At 46.1% G+C, this 12,445-nt stretch overlaps 1 protein-coding gene and 1 long non-coding RNA gene across 3 annotated transcripts in view; both read right to left on the reverse strand.

Annotated features, from left to right (window-relative positions):
- Nucleotides 1-2,168: 2,168 nt before the first annotated feature.
- On the reverse strand, nucleotides 2,169-5,740 carry LOC146683520 (ubiquitin carboxyl-terminal hydrolase 37-like). Of its 2 annotated transcripts, none has more exons than XM_085445802.1 (9): nucleotides 5,697-5,740; nucleotides 4,275-4,331; nucleotides 4,049-4,180; nucleotides 3,834-3,957; nucleotides 3,596-3,747; nucleotides 3,391-3,490; nucleotides 3,174-3,250; nucleotides 2,887-2,995; nucleotides 2,169-2,276 (listed from the first exon to the last, which is right to left on the reverse strand). In XM_085445802.1, the coding sequence occupies exons 3-9, from the start codon at nucleotides 4,150-4,152 to the stop codon at nucleotides 2,199-2,201; spliced, it is 744 nt and encodes a 247-aa protein (XP_085301928.1). In that variant the 5' UTR covers nucleotides 4,153-4,180; nucleotides 4,275-4,331; nucleotides 5,697-5,740; the 3' UTR covers nucleotides 2,169-2,198. The 2 variants fall into 2 exon arrangements, with proteins under 2 accessions (XP_085301928.1, XP_085301927.1); XM_085445801.1 differs by lacking the exon at nucleotides 5,697-5,740 and adding an exon at nucleotides 4,576-4,629.
- Nucleotides 5,741-7,718: 1,978 nt separating this feature from the next.
- LOC146683521 (uncharacterized) overlaps nucleotides 7,719-12,445 on the reverse strand; it is an 83,998-nt gene continuing 79,271 nt past the window's right edge. Inside the window, exons 2-3 of the long non-coding RNA XR_014917388.1 lie at nucleotides 7,985-8,053; nucleotides 7,719-7,885 (exon numbers count right to left, since the gene is read on the reverse strand). This is a non-coding gene — a long non-coding RNA (uncharacterized LOC146683521). The remainder of the gene's footprint in view (nucleotides 7,886-7,984; nucleotides 8,054-12,445) is intronic.

Genomic DNA, 12,445 nt, shown 5'->3' on the forward strand with positions numbered 1-12,445 from the left:
GAAAGATGACTTTCTTTCATATGCTGCTTTGACGGCTTTGTTCGTGAATAACAACAGAATCAAAACCATCCATGAAGAGACATTTCACCCGCTGATTAATTTGGAGAAACGGGACTTCCACAAACCAGTTGGAGACTTTGTCCTCTGGATGGTTTCAGAACCTGATTTCTCTCCACTAGTTCAATCTTTTGGGAAACAAATATACAACACTGGGTCCGGGAAACCTTTTCCTGCCACTGAGGAGCTTGAAGACCCTCCATTTTTGAGGAGCTTTCCTTCAGTCTGTCAGTGAAAGGGATTTTGTTGAACCTTGAAACTGCCGTGACCCTGTCCAAAGACCAGCTGGCCACCTGGCCGGGTCAGTCATGGATATTCACAAATACCCCATAGTACTGGTGGAAAAGACATATCGAGGGAAAATCCATGTTCAGACCATGTTCAGTGTGTCGTGACACTTGCACGATGGAAGAACACACCCACTTGTTGGTGCCAGAAGAGCCACTGAGAAATTATTGTTTTAGCTGGCTCATTACAAGTCGATGGCTGCTCACCTGGAGTAGGATAAAACTCTGGAGCGAATAATTGCCCGATTTTACTGGACAGGAAACTGTTTTAGACTTAGAGCTTTTTATTGTCATTGTGCAGTTTCTTGCACAGTGAAATTGGGTAAGTGGAGAGCATAGAGCCGCTGTATCTGTGCGCACCACCATCTTGCATTTTTTGCATGTTTGGCTGGTGTCACTTTTGGACTTTGCTACCTGTAGCTAAACATTTGCAGCTAAATCATTTATTTAAAAGCAGAAGCTGCAACTGATCGAGGGAATATTTGTCTGAAAACTTAAACTGAACTCCAAGGGTACCATTGCTCCAGCTCACCATCTTTACCTGAGTGAATCAGTTTGTTGAACAATCTAAATGATTCAGAAACTTCTGTGACATCAACTTAACTAAGGCTCATTACAAGATTCACAAAACACTGCTGAATACTTTTAATATTTTTTTATTAGTTATTTTTGTTTTTGTTGTTATTTTGATTTTAATAAAACAAAATAAAATAAAGAATTAAATCATTTCTTTGGTTTTTAAATTTAATTTATTTTACAAATAAATTAATAATAATATTAATAATAATAACAACAAATTAGTGCTGTCAGTGTTAACGTCATTTTACCTAATGACGTTAACACTGACAGCACTAATTTGTTGTTCCCAGAGAGCAAGCCAAACACTGGTCCAGAAAAGGACGATCTCTAGTAGATTTTGTTTTAACCTCCTAGGACCTGGTGTCCACATATGTAGACATAACATTTTGGGTTGTCTAGACCAAAATACAAAATTTTGCTCTTCAAAAACCTGATATCCACTTATGAGGGAGGACATGACACTGCCACTGTTCAATCGAAATTTAAAATGAATGTCCTCATATGTGGATCTCATTCTTTTGAGAAACAAAAAAAAGATAGTCTGAATCTGATGTCTTGGTTTTTACCTTCATCGGGTCCCAATCAACCTAAATGGCACAGAGAAATTAAAAATGCATGCCATGAAAGTTCAGGTCTTAGGAGGTTAAAAATGTCCCTGCTGATGAGACCAGTGAATGTGGGGCGACGGTGGCAAGAAAAAACTCCCTCCTGGAGGAAGAAATCTTGGGAGGACCAGGCTCTCTGGCAGGACCCTCCCTCCTGAGGGCAATACTTACCTATACTTGTCCTCCAGTGTGCGATGGTGGGCTGGGACGACTGCTTTTCCTTCTCAGCATGATGATGACCTTAACTTCCTTCCTTCCTTCCATTTCCTGTTTCAGAACTGAGAATGAAGACAAAACTGGTTAACAAGGTAACAGGACATTTAAAAATTCTCTCACTTCAGGATGAGATGCTGTGTCTTCTTACGTTTCTCTTGTAAAACAGGATGTAGGCCGACTGCTGCTGTTCCTCACAAACTGCAGATCCAGTTGTGTGGAGCACCTGTGCGTCATTATAGGTGAGCCAGCGATCTGATGTAGAGTGCTGACTCTCCTCAGGATGGACAGAACTACAGATGTAGTGTCCTGAAATCACATTAAGACAAATGAATCCAACTTCTGGAAGTCAACTGATTCAAGCAAACAGTGATTTTGACTTAGTGCTTCTTAGAACATCAAAAGCTTTTGTGTGTGAGTCCTTCACTGAAAAGTAGCAAGTTTCATTTTCTGTTTGTCACAAGTCTGTTGTTTTACCTGACTCTGTGCCTCCATAATGACTGATGATGCTGCAAAGACTATAACAGCCACCACCCTGAGAAGGAACAAATCCAAAGAGTGTTAGTTTCATAAAGTCTCACATCAGTGCCATAATTAAGCTGATTTGCTGAGGCTACGTCCACACTAATGCGTTTTCGTTTGAAAACGCATCGTTTTCTCTCCGCTTTGACCTCCCGTCCACACCGAGACGGCGTTTTCCTCAAGGAAAAACACAGCATCTTGAAAACGCTCTCGAAAACGCATACATTTCAAAACGGAGTTGTCCCATCGCAGTGTGGACACTCGAAAACGCAGACTTTCTAAAACGATGACGCATTTTGGTCATGTGATGCAGTCATGTGAGCAATTAAACAAAGATAAGCCGAGTGCATTAGACAGCAGTTGTTTTGATTGCTCTCAACTTTGACAGCCCTAAAAAAGATTAATATCAGTTTGTACATGCTCCGGATAGCTTTTCTTCAAATTCTGTAATTCTCACTCACTTTTGCGCATGCGCAGGACTGGAACGTAAGCGTTTTTGGCCGTTTCAATGCAGACGCACAACTATTTGAAAATGACTGAAAACGCCAGTGTGGACACGGAGTTTTCAAATCTATCCGGGCTAGTGTGGACGTAGCCTGAGACGTTCTGCAGTCTGTTTTTACCTGATTGGATGGCACCACCAAGTCCCTCTGCAGCCTGACGGGGTCATCCACCTTCTTAATCTTGTAGGTTTGTGTAAAGCCAAACCTCTTCAGATGCAAGATCAGAACTCTGGCAGAAAAGAAAAAAAAACACAAACAAGGTAGAAAATAAGAAGAATGAGTGTCAAACACAAACAGAAGATGGGAGAAAACGACTGCTCAAGTATTGTCTCGAAGAACTCTGATATTTGATGCGCCACAGTTTGGAAACCTGGTCAGTCGATCAATTCTGATGTGACCTTACTCACCTTGGCAGTGTATCAAAAGACGACTTCAGTTCTGAGGCCGTCCCTCCACAATCACAGCGAAATTCTATTTCTTGTTCCTGAACAACAGCACAGAGAAGACAGGCTTTATGGTAGAAAGAAATCTCAACATATGCACACACACATGCACACAAACACTAACAAAAAAGGTGTGTTAAGATCGCTGATACGACAACTCTATTGGAATTTGTGATCTTACCTTCAAGTATGTCTCTAACATGTTTATAATAGACCCCTCTGGAACAAGGTCTAGAGACAAGCTGGTGAATTCCTCTTGCTGTGATGATTGGTGACCGCAGCTACACATTTCAGGAGTAACGTAGTTAAAGTAAAGATCAGGTACGTGGAAAAGAGGTATATGAAAATATTGCAACCAGCTCTGCGTTTCTGAAAGACAGGCTTACCTCTTGCATGTCCTCATGTTTTCCATTTTAAAAATGTGATGGTCTTCTACTGGGCAGCTATAACTTTGGCCCAGGAGAGCTGCGTTCCTCTCCAGGTGAGGTGTGAGCCTTTTGACCTCATCGAGGAATAATGTTAGGAATTCATGAGCGTCCTGAAAAAAAAGCAGAGAGATTTAAAACAGTACATCAAAATCAGAAGGTAAAGCAAAAAAACAAAATGTCCAAATAGCTGACGCACTTTCTGTGCACTGCCGGTGTATTCAGGAGCTTGACTGCTGAATGCCTTCTTAAAAGCTCTTAGGTGGTGATCTTTAAGGCCATAATCTGTTGACTCGTGACAGTCCCTGACATCAATAAGCCTTCTGTAGAAAGGAAGGGTAAACAGACATTTCTGCTGTTAGATCTCTTTGTTCTTCAGGTTTTTGAAGAAAGTAGAAGGTTGACGTAGCGCACCTTAAGAGCTGAGCTTCTGGATCTGTGCTCCACAAAACCCCCTGACGCCTGATGTCTCTTATGAACTCCTCAATGTTGAGGAGGCTCTGCAGGCAGGAGTTCATGTAGCAGGTGTTTCCGATGTTTGGAAACCTGACACACACGCGCAACGTTTACAGTATCAGTGTAAAATAATTCATTTTCTCCACTTTGACAAAGTGAGTCTTTGTGCACCACGTGTACTCACCCGAAGCAGTCTATAGTCCCAGTTTGACTTTCTATTTTTTTCCCACCGCATGCTACACTGCTCCAAAAAGGTAAAAACACAAACACAAAATTAGGAAAGATGTCAAGATTCTGAGCAGTGTATGCGCATGTATGCATGAGCTTTGAAGTTGAAACATTTTGGAGGACGTCCAAAAGTAGTAAAAAAGATGTAAATACACAAGGTGGAAGAAAAATGCCAATAAAAGGGAAATAAAACAGCTCCAACTAAACCACTGCTATAAATATCTCCAGCAGCATTAAAGAGCGGCGCATTTCTTTACCTCTGATGAGACGTAGAAGGAATTTCCTTCTCTGCCACGTTTTGTTTGTGTAATTTCTGTTTAGAAACAAGAAAACCAACATCAGTAATGGCATAAAACAAACATACCAAGGGAGTCTCTCCATGAAAAGTGTCCAGTTAGAAAATTTGGTATTATTTCATATTATTTATCACTTCAGTGAGCTGTCAGCTCATGAAGCAGATATATAGGAATATCTTTAAATAAATTAAAAACAATTTATTCATGCTTTAAATTGAGTTTTAAAGTTTGTCCTATGAAATACAAAATCCTTCATTTGGTTTTGATCAAAATTCAGTTTTTACAGAAATCATCCATCAAGCTTCATTAAAAGATTCAAAAATGCTTATTTACCATAAAAAATATTTAGAGAAACATCCTGCAAGTCTCTTCAAACTTACCTTTCTGTGAAAAAAAAAACCTTTAAACATCTTTGAACTTAATTTGAGGACATGGATGTGCTAAATTGCTCTTAATTCTTCGCATTTAACTGTGGTGAGTAAATGCTTGATGACAGTGACTCTTTCCATAAAACATACCTTCCAGAATTTAAAAAGAAACCAGCGACACTTTTTTTGTGTCTTCACAGTGTTGCTCTCTGCCTCTGCATCGCTGTCAGTTTGCTGCAGAGGACGAACAAACATACGTTTATTAAAAAAGTAAAGTCACTTTAAATTAACAAGTGCAATTTAAAGAGAATGTGCATTTCATATGTTTCGTGTAAAAGCAAACCGAGGAACAGCAGAGGTGTCTCCATTTTCTCTTCTTCTTTTGACCATTTTCAGCAACACAAGCATCCGGGATGCTGATGAGGACAAAAGTGTAAATGTTATTTTTCAAAGTGGAAATTTTTAACAAGGAGTACATGCTGGAGATTGCAGATAAAAATTAATAACTGTAATGGAACAAAATCATGTATTTTGTACATTTACACTCTACATTTTCAAACGCTAATCTCTGAATCAATAGAAATTATAGACAAGACTAGAAGTAGTAAAAAAGATGTAAATGCAAAACACCAATAAAAGGGAAATAAAAGAGCTCCAACTAAACCACTGCTATAAATATCTCCAGCAGCATTAAAGAGCGGCGCATTTCTTTACCTCTGATGAGACGTAGAAGGGATTTCCTTCTCTGCCACGTTTTGTTTGTGTGATTTCTGTTTAGAAACAAGAAAAGCAACATCAGTAATGGCATAAAACAAAGTATATGGTAAGAAAATACAATATCCTTCATTTGGATTCAAAATTCAGTTTTTACAGAAATCATCCAAGAAGCTTCCTTAAAAGTTTCAAAAATGCTTATTTACCATAAGAAAACATTCAGAGAAATGTGCTGCGAGTCTCTTCAAACTTACCTTTCTGTGAAAAAGAAGTTTAAACATCTTTGGACTTGATGTGATCGCAGCCAAAATCTCCTCAGCTTTGCAAAAGTTCAACTGAAAACAAGCAGTCAAAGGTTGTATATTTATAAACTTTCAGCATAGAACGTTCATACCCTGAACAGCAAACATCAGCATTATGATGTATGGGGCTCATTTGCATATTTTGGAATGTATGCTCATTTGAACTGTATGGTGCTCGTCTCCAAGCAACTGCTACAAAAACAGGTCAAGTCAAGTGGCTTTTATTGTCATTTTAACCACGTGCAGAGGTACTGTACAGAGTGAAATGAGACCGCGTTCCTCCGAGACCCTGGTGCTATATATGACATATACGGACAAACCCAGGACTACATAAAGTGCAGTGTGCATAAATTGCAAAAATAAACAAGACAAAACAGTGCAAAACTAGACAGAACAGGACGATACAGACACAAGACAATGGAAATGTGCAAAATGCTGAGTATTGTGCAAAAGTAACTTGGTGTCTGTATGTATGTGTATGAGTGTGAGATACTGCAGATAAGTGCTTGGTAGTGACATGTGTGAAGGTGTGCGTGTGCCAGTGCAGTCACTGAGTGTTCAGGGGTCTGACGGCTTGTGGGAAGAAACTTTTCCGTAGTTTGGTAGCGAGGGCCCGGATGTTCTGGGACCTCTTTCCAGAAGGCAGCAGGGTGAAGAGTGTGTTTGAAGGCTGTGTGGGGTCCACCAGCAAGCGGGTGTTATAAGGAGGGGAGAGGGACTCCAATGATCTTCTCAGCTGCTCTCACAATCCGTTGTAGGGTACTGCGATCTAATACGCTGCAGTTACCATACCAGACAGTGATGCAGCTACTTAGGATGCTCTTGTTAGTCCCACTGTAAAAGGTGGTGAGAATGGGTGGTGGGAGATGGGCTTTCCTCAGCTTCTGCTTGAAGTAGAGACGCTGCTGGGCCTTCTTGGTTATGGAGCTGGTGTTGAGGGAGCAGGAGAGGTTCTCCGCCAGGTGGACACCAAGAAATCTGGTGCTCTTGACGACCTCCACAGAGGATCCATTCATGTTAAGTGGGCAGTGATCCCACTGTGCTCTCCTGAAGTCAACAATCTCTTTTGTTTTGTCCACGTTCACAGACAGGTTGTTGACTCTACACCTCTACAGATGGCCCGCAGTGCAACCCTTCAGCTTCCTACTAGATTCACCTATATACAAATTTAAAGACCTAGGAGACTTACTTCTCGTCACAGAGTTGTAGCATTCACAAGATTTTCAGAAAACTTGAACTCAAGGTCAAGGTCACTGATATTCAAACTGACCCCAGAACTTTAGTAGATGCACCAATGGTATCAATTCAAAATCCTACGCTTCTCGTTCCATTTTTATTTCACTATCTGTAACTAAGACAAATAAACAGTATTTGGGACACAAGTCACTATTAAAGTGGTTCGTGAGACTCCACATCTGATAACAGTATAACACACTGCTTATTTATGTAAAATTGTCATCAATAAATGTGTTCAAAACAGAAGCTACACTGGCTTTAAAAGTTTTTGTTAACTCTGACTACCTGTCTGCTCTTACCAGTTTCTTTTGCTCTCTGCTGTCTTCATCCTCCATCCAACTCTACATTGTATTGTTAGGGATGACATGATGAAACTGAAGGGTGTCTGGGCACCGAAAAAAGAAAAGAAGAGAGATTGATTAGGCTGCAGCTGGCGTGCCATTCTCTCACTTCAGGATGAGATGCTGTGTCTTCTTACGTTTCTCTTGTAAAACAGGATGTAGGCTGAGTGCTGCTGTTCCTCACAAGCTGCAGATCCAGTTGTGTGCAGCACTTGTGCGTCATCATAGGTGAGCCAAGGATGTAGAGTGTGGACTCTCCTCGGGACGGACAGAATTACAGATGCAGCAGCTGTTTCCGATGTATGGAAACCTGACACACAAACAAAAGTTTACAGTATCAGTGTAAAATAATTCATTTTGTCCAGGTTGAGAAGGTGAGATTTGGTCCTTGTGCACCACGTGTACTCACCTGAAGCCGTCTGTAGTCTGAATTTTATTTTCCATTATTTATCCACCGCCCAAATGTTTCACTGCGCTACTGCAAAAAGGTAAAAACACAAACACACAATTAGACACTGAGCACTGGATGTGCATGCATGCATGAGCTTTGAAGTTTAAACTTTTTTTTATCATCAACAATTTTTATTTATTTCATTTTAAACTTCAATAACAGAGCTTAAGGATAACTACATAAATAAATAGTTTAAAAAACAAACAAACAAAAACAAAACACAACAACAAAAAAAACAAAACAAAGGGAAGTTATCCTATTCTTTCTTCGCACACCAATTCCCACACCACCACTCTGTCATTACTCCTCTGTTCTTCAAGTTACAGAAAGCCAGCTTGTAAAGGGGGACCAAATACAATCATATTGATGCAATTTGTCTAATAAACCATAAGTCACTTTTTCGTAAGACGCCAACTTAGCCATTGTCTTTAGCCACTCTTCATAGGGAGGGGGGGTTCTTTTTCCGCCAATGTCTTAGCAGGACCCGTTTGGCCGTAGTAAGAGCCAAAATAATCCATCTTTTTGTATAACTGGAAAAATCTACAGGGAGTGCAGAATTATTAGGCAAGTTGTATTTCTGAGGAATAATTTTATTATTGAACAACAACCATGTTCTCAATGAACCCAAAAAACTCATTAATATCAAAGCTGAATGTTTTTGGAAGTAGTTTTTAGTTTGTTTTTAGTTTTAGCTATTTTAGGGGGATATCTGTGTGTGCAGGTGACTATTACTGTCACGGAGCGCTGTGCGGCAGGCAGGAGTAGGACCCAAAATGCAGGACTCACAGGCACGAGGGAATGAACTCAAAACTCAGCTTTATTCGCTGGCAGAACAGACATATAAACTAAACCAAACTGGGAAACCATAAACTAAGAACTCACAGAGAGACACACAGGGAGATCCACACAGCAAGAGGGACGACGTCACGCTGAACAGAGGGAGACGCAGACAGAAGTACACAGAGGGTTAACGAGGGGAGTGGGAACACACGGGGAACACAGGTGACACTGATAACCATAACGAGACAGGGCGGGGTGAACTGAACACTGGCGGGAGAGGTGAAACAGGGAGCACAGAGGTTCAGACAGGAGGAGAGAGAGCACGAGTAGAACACCAACGTAACAGGCAGGGGAGACACGGAATAAACACGAAAGGGGACGAGGGCTCATAAATACATAGAGGGCACACAGGGGGAAGAGAGCACGGGGAGAACTTAGACATGATGGGCAGGGGAAGCATGGAATAAAACATAAGGAGAGACGAGGGCTCACAGATACACAGAGGGGCACACAGGGAGACATGAAGGGCAAGGGATCAAAAACTAGAAGCCATAGAATAAATCACACACAAGTACAATAATACGAAAATCACAAAGAACTAAAAACGCTGGGTCAGGAGACCCAGGACCGTGACAGTACCCCCCCCTCAAGGGCTGGCTCCAGACAGCCCAAACACAGAAAAACAAAACCAAACAGAAAACAACCCAGGGCGGGCGGCGGGGGCCCAGGACGGAGGGCTCGGAACAGAAAACAAAGAGCACAGAAAACACCGGAGCCCAAGAAAACAACCCAAAACACAGAGCAGTTCAGGGGGCCGACCGTGCGGAAGGCAACGGCGGAGACGCGGAAACAGTTCAGGAGGCCGGCCGTGCGCAAGGCAACGGCGGCGACGCGGAAACAGTTCAGGAGGCCGACCGCGCGGAAGGCAGCGGCGGCGGCGAAGGAGACGACGGAGCAGTTCAGGAGGCCAACCGCGCGGAAGGCAGCGGCGGCCCTCCAGTCCCAGGCGTGCCGGCCATGGCCCGGTGGGCGCAGGGCCAGACGAGGCAGCTGATGAGGAGGCTGCGGCAGACGAGGCAGCTGATGAGGAGGCTGCGGCAGACGAGGCAGCTGATGAGGAGGCTGCGGCAGACGAGGCAGCTGATGAGGAGGCTGCGGCAGACGAGGCAGCTGATGAGGAGGCTGCGGCAGACGAGGCAGCTGATGAGGAGGCTGCGGCAGACGAGGCAGCTGATGAGGAGGCTGCGGCAGACGAGGCAGCTGAAGAGGAGGCTGCGGCAGACGAGGCAGCTGAAGAGGAGGCTGCGGCAGACGAAGGCTCTGAAGAGGAGGCTGCGGCAGACGAAGGCTCTGAAGAGGAGGCTGCGGCAGACGAAGGCTCTGAAGAGGAGGCTGCGGCAGACGAAGGCTCTGAAGAGGAGGCTGCGGCAGACGAAGGCTCTGAAGAGGAGGCTGCGGCAGACGAAGGCTCTGAAGAGGAGGCTGCGGCAGACGAAGACTCGGAGGCCGGGCCAGGCGAGGTTGCAGAGGCTGAGGCCGGGCCAGGCGTAGCAGAAGCACAGGCGGATGTAGCCGGGCCAGGTGATGACGAGGCGGTCGCAGATGGCGGCTGGACAGGCTCCTCGGGCCCTCCAGCTGATGCGGCGTGAGGCTGAACGGGCCCCTCGGACCCTCCAGCGGAGACAGGAGGCTGAACGGGCCCCTCGGACCCTCCAGCGGAGACAGGAGGCTGAACGGGCCCCTCGGACCCTCCAGCGGAGACAGGAGGCTGAACGGGCCCCTCGGACCCTCCAGCGGAGACAGGAGGCTGAACGGGCCCCTCGGACCCTCCAGCGGAGACAGGAGGCTGAACGGGCCTCTCGGACCCTCCAGCGGAGACAGGGAGGTGCTGGCCGGGCTCACTGGAACCCCCAGCGGACGAGGTAGATGGCGGCGTGGGAGCCGCGGAGTCCTGGATGAGCTCATCCGAGCTTCCAGCAGGAGCTGATGTAGAGCCAGAGAGGATAGGGACCCCGGGCTCAATGTTAAGCTGGCTAAAAAACCGCACTGCTACGGGGAACTGGGCCAAAGGTTCGGGTGCGAGCTGAGCTGCTGGACACACGGGGACCTGAGCTGCTGGACACACGGGGACCTGAGCTGCTGGACACACGGGGACCTGAGCTGCTGGACACACGGGGACCTGAGCTGCTGGACACACGGGGACCTGAGCTGCTAACGGTGGAGAAGTAAATGACTGCACAGGGGACTGAACTGATGTCTGTAGTAACGGTGGTGGTGAGAGTGGAGTAGGTGGTGGAGTTAATGACTTCACAGGGGAATGAACTAGAGGTAGTGATGGTTGTGGTGCTGGTGGTTGAGTGGGTGACTGTGCTAAAGGAGACTGCACTGGGGACTGCACTGGGGACACTGGAGACTGCACTGGGGACACTGGAGACTGCACTGAGGGTGGCTGCGAGGGAGCTAACTGAGCTGTCGATAAGGCTGATGATTCTTCTACCAACTGAGCTATTGACTGGGCTAAGGATTGAAATAAGGTTTGTAGTAAGTCAGGCTGTGGATGTGACTGTGCTATGGGAAGCGAGGCTGAATGTGGTGGAGGTGGCGACTGAGCTTCGGGCCGGGCGGCTGACAGAGCTTCGGGCCGGGCGGCTAACAGAGCTTCGGGCCGGGCGGCTAACAGAGCTTCGGGCCGGGCGGCTAACAGAGCTTCGGGCCGGGCGGCTGACAGAGCTTCGGGCCGGGCGGCTAACAGAGCTTCGGGCGAAAACGGTGGTGGTGGAGTTGGTGTCTGGGCTACAGGCGGCTTCTGAAAAACAGCGGACTCAGGAGCAGAATATTGTCCGAGTTGGTCCGACTTGGAAGTGGCATGGAAGAAACAGTTAGTGTCACTCACCACCGGAGTTTGCTCAGAAACGTTAGGGCGGCGGCGGCGTGAGCGCCGTTTTCGCCGAGAGGGGGGAGGAGATGAGCCGGGCCGCGAATCCTCCAGCGGACCGGGCTGAACGTCCTCCGACCCCTCACACTGGAGAGGCAGCTCCGGGCGGACGCCTACGGTGGAAACAAGGAAGTCCCGGATGTGGGGGTGCAGCGCGCCGAACAGCCACGGGAGTCCGGACACCATCCGCTGTAGACGGGCGGCTACGACCTCCCGGTGTTCGTCTCCTGGCAGCGCCTCCCACTCCTGACAGTGGTACTCCACCGTATAGATCAAATCCTCCCGGAGCTCAGCGGAGGGGTTGTGAGTTGCTGGGTCCATTACTGGTGACGTCGTACTGTCACGGAGCGCTGTGCGGCAGGCAGGAGTAGGACCCAAAATGCAGGACTCACAGGCACGAGGGAATGAACTCAAAACTCAGCTTTATTCGCTGGCAGAACAGACATATAAACTAAACCAAACTGGGAAACCATAAACTAAGAACTCACAGAGAGACACACAGGGAGATCCACACAGCAAGAGGGACGACGTCACGCTGAACAGAGGGAGACGCAGACAGAAGTACACAGAGGGTTAACGAGGGGAGTGGGAACACACGGGGAACACAGGTGACACTGATAACCATAACGAGACAGGGCGGGGTGAACTGAACACTGGCGGGAGAGGTGAAACAGGGAGCACAGAGGTTCAGACAGGAGGAGAGA

Source organism: Copadichromis virginalis, linkage group LG22, assembly GCF_057382275.1.
Source record: "Copadichromis virginalis isolate Kocher_CV1m ecotype Utaka linkage group LG22, C_Virginalis_male_GT1.1, whole genome shotgun sequence".
Taxonomy (NCBI): Eukaryota; Metazoa; Chordata; class Actinopteri; order Cichliformes; family Cichlidae; genus Copadichromis; species Copadichromis virginalis.